This window comes from Bombus vosnesenskii, unplaced genomic scaffold (genome assembly GCF_011952255.1).
Source record: "Bombus vosnesenskii isolate JDL3184/JDL3185 unplaced genomic scaffold, Bvos_JDL3184-5_v1.1 scf7180000013417, whole genome shotgun sequence".
NCBI classification, from domain to species: domain Eukaryota; kingdom Metazoa; phylum Arthropoda; class Insecta; order Hymenoptera; family Apidae; genus Bombus; species Bombus vosnesenskii.
The window spans coordinates 816893-827566 of record NW_022883036.1 but is presented as its reverse complement, the minus strand read 5'-3'; the positions used below and the strand labels follow the sequence as shown (position 1 = coordinate 827566).

Here is a 10674-nt window from a genome sequence, read left to right as displayed (position 1 = left end):
AACGTACCCCGCGCCTTCCTCCCTCCCTTCTATAAACGTCTTCTAAATTCAATTTTTCCACAATTTTTACGATAGCAACGGGGCTTCTCTATGTGGCACACGCGAAAAGCGTTTGTTAAATGTCCGTGTCGTATCTTTCTGTTCGTCGATGCGTCGTGTGGATACAGAAAGCACTTGCGTCAAGTTTTTCCGCCGTGTTCTATTTTTCATTGTTACAGTACGACATTTTTGTAGTCCTATAAACGTACGATCAAATGGCACTGATCAATTTATTCCAGCGCGAATCTAATATTACTTGGACCTAATTAACTCGCGACGTATATGTTTGTAGTTTAAGTATGCAAATTTTAACCCGCCTATATATGCGCAATTTTACTGTCGTAGAATTCGTCGCACGCGAGACAAGGAAAGAGAGCACAGTTTTTTCTACGTTTTCCTCGTTTTTCACGCGACAAGTTTTGCGACGCTGAAGTTAAAATACCTTTCGAATCGATCGTTCGTTCGACCCAAGTACCTTGAGAAGTACTTTTATAGAGAATTAAAAAGTGCGTCGAATAGAAATGGATAGTTTCGTTCGAAGAAGCAAAGGTCAGCTTGAAATCGCAAAACGTAGTAAATTTTAATATTAATTTGATAATGAACAGTTTGGAGGATAATTTCGTGGATGGATTAAAATGAGACACTCTGTGCGTACTTTATTTCATCTTCTCTGTTGCACTATGATTATAGTTTTATCTACCTACACGAACATTACGCTACGTTTCCAGCAGATACGCGAAGCATGGAAGGTTGAGAACCAGCACAGCGATAGAGTAATCGTCGAAACGAATCAAACACGAGAATCGATCTTCCTTCGACGATTAACCGACAGTCGTGGAATATGAGTCAACACATCGACAATCGAGTTACCAGCCTCCTGAATACGATATAATCTCATTATTCAGGACAATTCTTAAAGAAACAAATTAGAAGATACGAACAAATGCACACACTTGCTGTTGTCATTTAGTATCGTATCGCGTTCGTTTCGTACGGATTATGGTTACGATTCAACGGATGTAAATTCTCGAGATACTCAGAATATTACGATCCCTTCAATTTCAACTACAGCTTCGATGGGTCAGACCGAAGATCTGCAAAATAAGATCAATACCCTGTACCAAATATGGCGCGATAACAATGAATAATTAAACAGCTACTAAAAAAATGATAAGCTAAGACGTTGAGAGAATTCAGAATGAAAGCTGTCCGTACATAAAATTCCCGAACTTGGCAATCCGCATCTCCGCAGGCTACTGCAACAATTTCGATCGAGCTTTAACCGAGCGTCCAAGCAATATCGTTAAATGAATCGAAACGCATAGCTGTTTTGTGAACCTTGAACGCGAACGATCATCGCGTCGCTATGACAGACAAAAGTGGATGGTCGTAAAGCTGTCTAATTTGCAATGCAAATATCGCGTAAGATTTCTCCGCTGTGACGCGGGATTTTTATCGTTCCACCATGGAATATCCTCGAGCCCTGTTGCGTTCACGGTACACGGGGCCCCGTGTAAACCGAGGAACAAATGTTGGCGAGTCTGGCGTCTCTACACGGATAGTAGCTTACCTGATCAGACGCGTCTTACCCTTATCCTTACTCTTACCCCTTAAACGCGACTTCTTTTTTGCGCGGTGGTCTCTTAGCATGCGCGCGCGACCGTCGTAAAGTAGATGTACTTACAGATCGCGCGTATCTTACGAAACTAAATTGGAACGGGACGGTGTGTCCGGGTGGGGAGTTTGCGGAAAGTAAAACGGCGAGATAGAGAAGCGAAAGTGCGGACGGGGAGGAAAGGGACGAGTGGAGGCGAAGAGAAGAAGGGAAATCCGCGGATAGGGGAAGAGAAAGAGGACGGAGAAGGACGCGCGAGAAGAGCGCGAACGCGAACACCCACCGGCCAGCATACCCGGTTAGCTTGTCCCACGCATTCCCGGTCGACTGACGTCTTCATCGGCTAGTTGGGCGGAGGACTCGCGTTCCGAGAGAATTCGAATTTTCGTCGAAGCTGCAGCTGCTTTGACGTTCGAGTTTTTGACGAAAGCGTCAGATCGACGACGGCGGGTCTCCGTTGCACGATAGAGCCGATATTATCGGTGAAATATGACAAGTTGTAAATCAGGAATTTACAAATGCCGATAAATTCTCTTACGATAGGACGTATAAAATAGAATAACCGCGAATTGAGATGAAAAATTAAGTTGTACAGGAGTTACGTGTCACTTGGATTCATCGCGTTTGACGGTTTTAGGTTACATAAAGTGGTAATCACAGATATTTATAGTAATTTTCTGCCATGAATTTTTGATATACTGAAAGTATACCTTTAGAATAGAGAGTCTATATTCGATGTAATAAATTATAGCAATAAAAGAGCAATTAGTTCCGAGATACAGAGAAAATAATCGCGTTTCGAAGGTTTGATGACGAATTTATCCTAGTCATTTTATTATTTGGAGCCTGTCGGAAGATAGATTCGACGAATCTCTGAATCAGTTGATCGTTATTTCTTCAAGCTCCGAGTAAGATTATCCGTTTTAAATGATTCAGCTGCTTTTCGTTTATGAATCACTGTGCGTCGATCCCTTTCTGCTCGCCGGTAATACCACGGTTCAGATTTTGCGAGGAATTTGAAAATTGACGAAAGAGGGAGAGGTGGTCGCTGGTCGATTAAGTTTCGATAATATCGGACGGAGCGAACACGAAAGGGAAGTAAAACGGATTCCTGCGTGAAAACAGCTAGCGGTTTGGTTATCAGTTGACCAGAACCTCTACAAATCTACAGTTATCGGACTGCCGGATCTCTCGAGACCGCTTTTTGGTAAGTTCCTGCAACGCCTTCGCTCTCGTTCATCGGCGGATCGCCCACGCGCAGCTTCCTGGAAGCAGGAAAAATCAGGAAAGGGGAAAAGGTGGAAAGAAATGAAAGTAGCGAAGGAAGCAAACGCATACGTCCGTACGTTTCATTTCTGCCGCGTACAAACTGTCGCGACGCGTCGATGAAATTGTACCAATTAAAATGAATGGAAAAAGTCGATACACAAACTCGATTGGATCGTTATTACTGGACTAAAAATAAACTCAAATAGTCCCGGTATTTTCCGAAATTGTTTATACAGATTATTATTTTGCCCGGGTATCGAGAGTTCCGAATCGCAAAAATATCGTGCAGCGTCGAGTTTTGACAACTTTCTGGGTTCGAATATCCCATTGCTCGTCGAAACGATGCGCGCGAATCGACGCACGAGGAAACGAGAAGCTCGACGAACGAACGAGGACACAGGAAGGAAGATACGCGACACAGCGAGGAACTGAAGCTGAGGTACGATTGGAAGAACGAAGGAGCGAAAAGAGGAGAGAGAGTAATGGTTAGAAAGGGGAGGTGGAAAGAAAAGAAGAAAAGAGACAAGAGCTCCTTTCTTTAAAGCGAGGGTTACTTTAAGGATCGTTCGAGAATCGGTAGTCTCTCCACCAATGTTTTATTTTATCCTCTCCGCTCCATAAGATCGCATTCTTTACGACCCATTAGACGAATTCATTACCAGACCCAGGCAATAGGTAGGTGAGGTCCGTAAGCCCTCTATCCTTCCTCTTCCTTTCCCCCCTTCTTCGCTCGGCTCTGTTTCCATCTCGTTCGCCAGCGTTTGTTTTTCGCGTCAGACAACGCTTCTTCCAATCTGTCGCGAGTCCTGCGACGGAATTCGACGATACGACGAGCTATGAGTGAAAAGAAAGACAGATACGTCCGGAATGCGAGTATATATACGTGGAGAACGTAACGTGGAAAAGTTGAAACAGACGTGTACAAAGTAGATAAGTAGAATGAAAATTTGATCGATCGAATTCATTGGGATATTCCCTACCGAATACGAATTTTTGGGGAACCGAAAGAGATCTGTGGCCCAAAATTGAGAGTTTGTATCGGAGGAATAACATGTGCAAGGAGGTGGCACGAGAAATTCTTTCGTCAATCGGTTGTCCTGACACGCTGCTTTTTTTTCTTTTTAATTTTTTAATGCAGATTTTTCTGGATCCACTGACAATTTTCTGCATGAGTTTTGCAGGAAATTTGTGAAAGGCGAATTTTATTACGAGTAATAACCATTTTCGTTTGTGGGAAGAAAGACTTGGAAATAGCTTGATGCACCGAACCGACATAACCGGAAACAATCGAGCACCGGACCGATACGACTGCGTAAATGAATTTGATTTACTGCAAATTCGTGGGAAGCGATAGTTTCTTATAGACAATTTGTAGGCAGAATTTTATATTTTAATGGAAAATATAGTCTCTCTTTAGGATTTTGTGATCCGTACTTCATATGGTATCCAATGAAACGAAAAATAGTGTGACAGTTAGTATATAACAGTTATGGCATATAGGCAAAGACACATGGGATGCAGATGTACGAGTAAAGAAAACTTAGACGAGAATTTACTTTATAACATATATATTTATTTGAGCTTTAATTGCATTTTAAAATACAACCGAAATAATTAAATAATGACAAATCTGGTAAAATGGTTTCAAGAGTCGCGTATACATGATGCATATCTTTGTGGTTGCGCATTTGTAAGTAGGTAGGTACTTTTCGAGCGTATTTTTCGTACGGTTGGCTATTTCTCGTATTCGTTTCTCGTATCCGCGAGTGCGTACGCGCCGCGTTCGTTTTTTTCCGCGCGTATGATGCCGCGTATCGCATCCACGTAGACCACGTTCTCCTTTTTTCTCCTATACCCGCCACATTCTCTCAGCAGTCGTATATAATTACAATAATAATATTAATATTATCGTTATATCGATAAATACTTTTAAAGTCCGCGATGGAAGAATTAGAGTTTACAAGAAATACGTATACAAGTGTGTTCCGCTCCAAAATTGCGCTTTTAACTCGTCCTCGAACGCGCGCAATCATCGTCCCTTCGGCTCACTCTTTCCCGCCCACTTCTTCCTTCATCTTTGCGTTCTCGCGTTTCACACGTTATTCCATATTCTCGCTCGCGCGATCGTACTCGTCCGGATTTCGATTCCCCTCTCGCGGTGTCGCTTTTGCCCGCTTCGCGGCGTCAGCCACTTTTACTCTCGTTTCCCTTTCGTTCCTACTTTACCAGTTCTCGAATGCACGCAAGCAAGCAAGCAAGCAAGCACGCACGCACGCACACACGCACACACGCACGCACGCAGGCAGAAGACGATTCGCCAGAGAACGCGTTGGTCGCGCGCCGTTTTTCCACTCAGCCGAGAGACGATGGAGTCCCGGCGTGTTGGTAGCCGTTCGAAATGTTTCTTTTTTTTTTTTCCTTTTTCGCTGCGTTTCCCCCTTCGTTAATTGTATAGAGAATAATCGTAATCGTAATCAATATACACGGTATTCGCGATAATCCGAGCGATAGTAATGACAATATTTTACACTTAAAACGTCGCGTCGACTCGCACGGCGCAATAAATATTATTTGAACAAAGAAAATTTACAATGGTCTACTCGTACGCTACGAGCGAAGGAAAACGATAACGTTCGAGGAGGCCGCGTCGCGCGCGCTCGACTCGCCGCGCACGTGTGCTTCGAGTATAACTGCGAGCCTCGCTATTGCACCGTGTTCTCGTTGCTCTCGATGCTCCTTTTATGCCGCTTTTCTCTCACTCTGCAATCGCCGTCATCGTCGTCGTCGTAATCGTCAGCCGGTTCGCTTTGCCGAATACCCGTTGACTTTTTTGGACGAGGTCCGAATCCCGAACGCGATCTCACCGGTTTCGTAGTTCTAAGTATCAACAAAGAGATTCCTATACAAGGGCGGACCCTAGCCTAGCCTATGCGCTAATCAACTACGCTCTTATGTTCTAGAGGTATACATGCTGATCTGACCTTACGACAGCTGTGTGACAGGTAAGCCTTGCCGTCCTACACCTTGGAAAATTTTAGTCGCTATCCTCTCTGCCTTTGCTGCTCTTTTCTCCGCTTGCACTCGTTTTCGTCGTTCGTTTATTCACTACCACGCGCATTCTCCCTTTCGTACGCAGAAACACACACAGACATACACACACGCACACGTACACACGTGTAGACACACGCTCGTTCAAGCATACAAATTATCTCTGTCGATCGCACGATCTTTCGCATCGCATCGCTATCTTTCTCAACGCCAGTCGTAAATGTCCTTAAGTATTTATAAAATCACAAACTTTGTCGCTCGCCGAGCCCCTTGACTCAGCAGTGCCGCGAGATATGGTGGCATCACAATTTAATCAACGCACGTTCGATATCTGCCTCCTCCCTCTGTGTTCGTTGCGCGATTCGATTATCCGGTGACGAGTTGGTTCGATTCGATTTGAACGGGCGAAAAGGAGCGATAGGTATAAAGAGGGGAATGGCGAACAGAGGGTGGAAAGCGGAGTAAGGGAGAGGACGAGGGAAAGACGAGAGAGACGAGAGACGAGGCGGTAGGAAACAGCGGAGACCGGATAATGGAATCGCGAGCGAAAAAGGATGGATGTCCCGAGGCGGAGGTTTCGAAGGAGGTGAAGTGGTGTTGCAATCGCGTCGCTAGTTATATAGTCATTACAGTATAGATACACTTATGTACAAGTGGCACCGCTACTTACGGGGCTCGGACTATACGTACTTGCTGGACAACTGCTTGGCCAGCTCCGTATACTTGAGAAATTTGGAGTGCGGACTCTCTTCGAGGGGAGAGGCCGCTGACTGAGACGGGCTACCGTTCGCCTGTGCAAGCGGCGGCGACTTGTTGCGCTGGGAAGTCGGGGGCGAGGAAGAACTGTGACCGGCCGGCGGCGGTCCGGTGGCGGAGGTTTGCGAGACCGCTGCTGCCGCGGCCGCGGCAGCAGCCGCCGCCGCCGCCGCGGCCGCCGCTGATCGGCCGATCGTCAGTGGATCGGGAATCACGCCGTCCTTGACGAAATGCATCTTGGACAGATGATGCCTGTACGCGCCCTTGGAGATGAACGGCGTGTCGCAGAAGGCGCACTTCATGATCGAGTCGGCGGTGACGACGGCGTCGTTGCAGGCCCAGCTGAACGCCAAGATCGCTCCCGGAGTCGTCCCGGAACCGGGTCCGGTCGCGCCCACGCCACTTCCAGCCGCTGCTCCGAGACCGGACGCGGCTCCAGGACCGCCACCGGATCGAGCCGCGCTGCCGCTAGGTCCTCGCGTCTCCGTCTTGTCGCAAAGCTTCTGCAGCGCGGCCAAAGGATGGCTGCTGGTTTTGCGTCCCTGAGAGTCGACCGCGTTGTTCGAGCCTCCGCCGCTACCGCCACCACCGCCGCCACCGCTACCGCCGCCTCCGCCACCTCCGCCACCGGACAGGCTGTCGAACATGGAAGAAAGCGCCCCGAGACTGCTCGACCCCTTCGTGTCGGGTGTACCACGCGGCGTTACCGATCGGTCGCTGCTCGTCGGACTGCTGGTGCTGTTCCTGCATGGGCTGCGCGCCATCTGTTCCGGTTGACCACTCGATCTAGGAGTCGGTGGGTTCATGCGAGGCGACAACACCTCTCGACCCTCCTCCGATCCTTCGTGCAAGCTGCTTCGTCGATGATTGAACGAACCTTGCTCCTCCTCGTCTCTGCAATCCTCCATGATCTCCTTCTTCACGAACACCTCCCGGTTCGACTGTGACTGAGCCTGCGACTGTTCCTCCTCGTTCGCCACGCGATCCTCCGACTCATCGTCTCGGGGTTCCTTCTTGACGACCACGCTCGCCGCCGACGTCGCGGCCGAATTGGCCGCGGCAACGGAAACGGATGCGGTCGTGGACGACTCCTCGTCCCCGGATTCCTCGGTGGTTGGATGGTGACGACTCGAGGGCAAGGTTTGCGCACCCAATTGCTTGTCCGGCGTGACCCGATGATGGTGGGAATGCCTGGTGTCCGAGTGGCCGACCGACGAAAGGTCTACGCGCCTCTCCGGCGTCATCGCGTCGGTTCTACCGCCGCTTCCTCGTTCCGACACGGAGCTCGACTCGCTTCCGCTGCGTTCCCGCCGCGCGGCCGTACTTGTCGCGTAGTGTTGCTGCTGCTGCTGGTGCTGATGTTGCTGCTGATAAGACCGGAGAAGGTTCATCGTCTGTGGATCGACCAACGGTTTCGTGTAATCGACGCTCTCGTCGATGCCCAGCCGCTTCAAGATGCTTGTACCCATCGGGGCTCCGGGTTGAGCGTGATGCAGACCCGGTGTACCGTGCCTCACGCGAGAATCGAAGCTCTTCTCGATCAGTTTCTCGATGGCGTTCAACACGGATGGCGAGGAACTACCAGTGGTCTCGCCGGCGGTCGGTGTCGGCGTGTCCTTTCCTGGCGTGGTGGCGTCGCTGGCCGACGAGGGCGACCGATGGTGTCTCGAGGACACCGACGAACCGTCCTCGGTGACGCTCTTGCGGCCGGTCTCGGTCGGCGGTAACGTGGCCGGTAGGTGATTCGACATCAACGCGTTCTTCAAGAAGTTTCGCTGATTCGCGCCCACGGTGCCCGCTCCGATACACTGGCGTATATGATCGACGAAGATGGTCGTCTCGATCTTCTCGCCGCATTTCTCGCACGTTATACGACCGGCGTGTTTGCCGAGGCTGTGGCTCAGTCCGGTAGCCGCGTCGCCGTTCTTGAACTCGTTCTGCGCTCGTTCCAGTTCCAACAATTTTCTCACCGGCAGCGACTTCTTGCGTTTCTCCCGCGTCTGCCGCCTGCGACCGCCGCTCTCGGTGATCGATCGCATTATGTGCTCCTTGTAGTGGGAATTCTTCACCATGTGGTTGCTCAGTTCTTTCAGGGAGCTGAACGCTTGATCGCAAACCTTGCACGTGAGCACGGCGCTCACGTGGCTGCTAGTAGCGCCGGAGCCCGGGCCAGTAGCGTTTCCGGCGTGCGGTCCGGACGCGCCACCGGCGGTAACCGCGCCACCCCCGCCACCAGCGGCGCCGGTTACGGATCCACTGCCTGCACCGCCACCTCCGCTTCCTCCGCTTCCGCCGCTGCCACTCTTGTTCTCGTCCGACGACTTCCACGAGATAATCTGCTCCTGGGAGATGATGTTGGTGTAATGTTGCGTCTGCTGCATGTGCGACGTCATCTCGGCGAGAGAGCGGAAACTCTGACCGCACCACATACACTTGAGAATCTGCCTGGTCTGCTCGGCTCCCTTCCCCAACCAAACGTCCTGACCCCTGACCAGCTTCCTCGGCAGAGGCATCGTCTCCTTGATCAGCAGGTTCAACTCGGATGGACTCTGTTTGCTGCTCGGAGTCGCGGAACCACCACCACCGGCGCCGGAGCCAGCGTTGTTGCTGGACGCGGTGGTTTGCGGCTGGTGCGGCTGATGCGGCTGCTGCGGCGTCACGATACTGGCCACGCTCGGTGGCTGCGGATGGAGCGCTGACGCGGCCGCTGGCACGGGCATGTTTACGCCGCAGTGTTTCGCCTCCTTCATGTGAGTCGTCATCGCGGCCAACGTGGGGAAACTCTGCTTGCACCATACGCACTTGAGCACGTCCTTGGCTTGATCGGCTCCCTTGTTCAGCCAGTGAGACTGCCAGGCACTGTGTCGACTGCCGGACGTGGAACCGGCGGTCGCGTTGCCCGCGACCGCTGCCGCGGCGGCTGCGGCTGCGGCTGCCGCGGCTCCGCTCGCTCCGCCACTGCCGGCGCTCGTGCTCGATCTGAACAGATCCTCGCCGCCCAGTTTGCTCAGTTCGCTCATCTTCTCCAGGGCTTTGGTCGCTTCGCTCGGCTGATACGACTTGTCGAGAGCTGACGGTGGTTTCATCTTGCCGTTCCAAAGTTGCTGATGATGTTCGACTACGCCGGCGGTGCTCTTCGGCGAGAGTTGCTGTTGACTAGTAGCCGCTGCCGCGACCGCGGCCGCGAAGTAGGGAAAGTGAGAGGCGACGACGGGCGACGTCCACGGCGAAACGACGGGTGGTCTGCCGAAACCTGCAGCCGTGACGGCTTGAGCGGCCTCCTGGTGAGCCGCTGCGGCCGCCGCAGCTGCCGCCGCCGCCGCTGCCGCCGCCGTGCCAGCGGACAACCTGGAGGACTTGCGAACGGGCAGCGGCGGAGAATCTTCCGGTCCAGGTCGTTTTCTACTGGGCACCGATAAATCCAAAGGTCCGTTGTTCGCCTCCGTGGAGGAGGACGGTGTTGGCGGCTTGCTGAGGTTCAGTATCTGCTCCTCTTCGTCGTCCTCCGTCGACGACGCTTTCCTCGTGCTAAAGTCGAGCACCGCGGGCAACGGCGTGGCCGACGGCGATACCTCGCCGACGCTGCTGGGCGAGACCAGAAGGCCAGGAGTAGCTGCCGGTGGCGAGCACGACGAGGATACCAACGGAGACACGGAACCACGGGATAGCGGCGAGTGGCCTAGTAGCAGTCTCTGGTGGGTCTGTTGCAGGTACGCCGCCATCATCGCCGCCGAATGAGGGGGTAGCAGTGGATGGCTTCCGAGGGGCAGTGGCACGATCCCGCTCGGACTCACCGGGCTCGCGGTGCTTCGCGTCGCTGGCGGCGGCGGACTTCCGGTCGCCGGGCCGGACGATTCCCGAGAATCTCTCGAGGGACAGCGTGGACTCATTGGCTCTCTGAAAGCATGAAACAGAAAGGAGAAACGTTACGCGCGATGATCGGTGAA

General features: G+C 51.6%; 1 protein-coding gene across 7 annotated transcripts in view; it reads right to left on the bottom strand.

Annotated features, from left to right (window-relative positions):
• Nucleotides 1–4723: 4723 nt before the first annotated feature.
• The window catches only part of LOC117237937 (protein tiptop), an 89880-nt gene continuing 83929 nt past the window's right edge, over nucleotides 4724–10674 (bottom strand). For 6 of the 7 annotated variants that reach the window (XM_033502384.1, XM_033502382.1, XM_033502381.1 and 3 more), the window contains one exon: nucleotides 4724–10624. In XM_033502384.1, coding sequence (XP_033358275.1) covers nucleotides 6652–10624 — 3973 coding nt within the window. In that variant the 3' untranslated portion in view covers nucleotides 4724–6651. The remainder of the gene's footprint in view (nucleotides 10625–10674) is intronic. The other variant, XM_033502383.1, reaches the window with a different exon arrangement.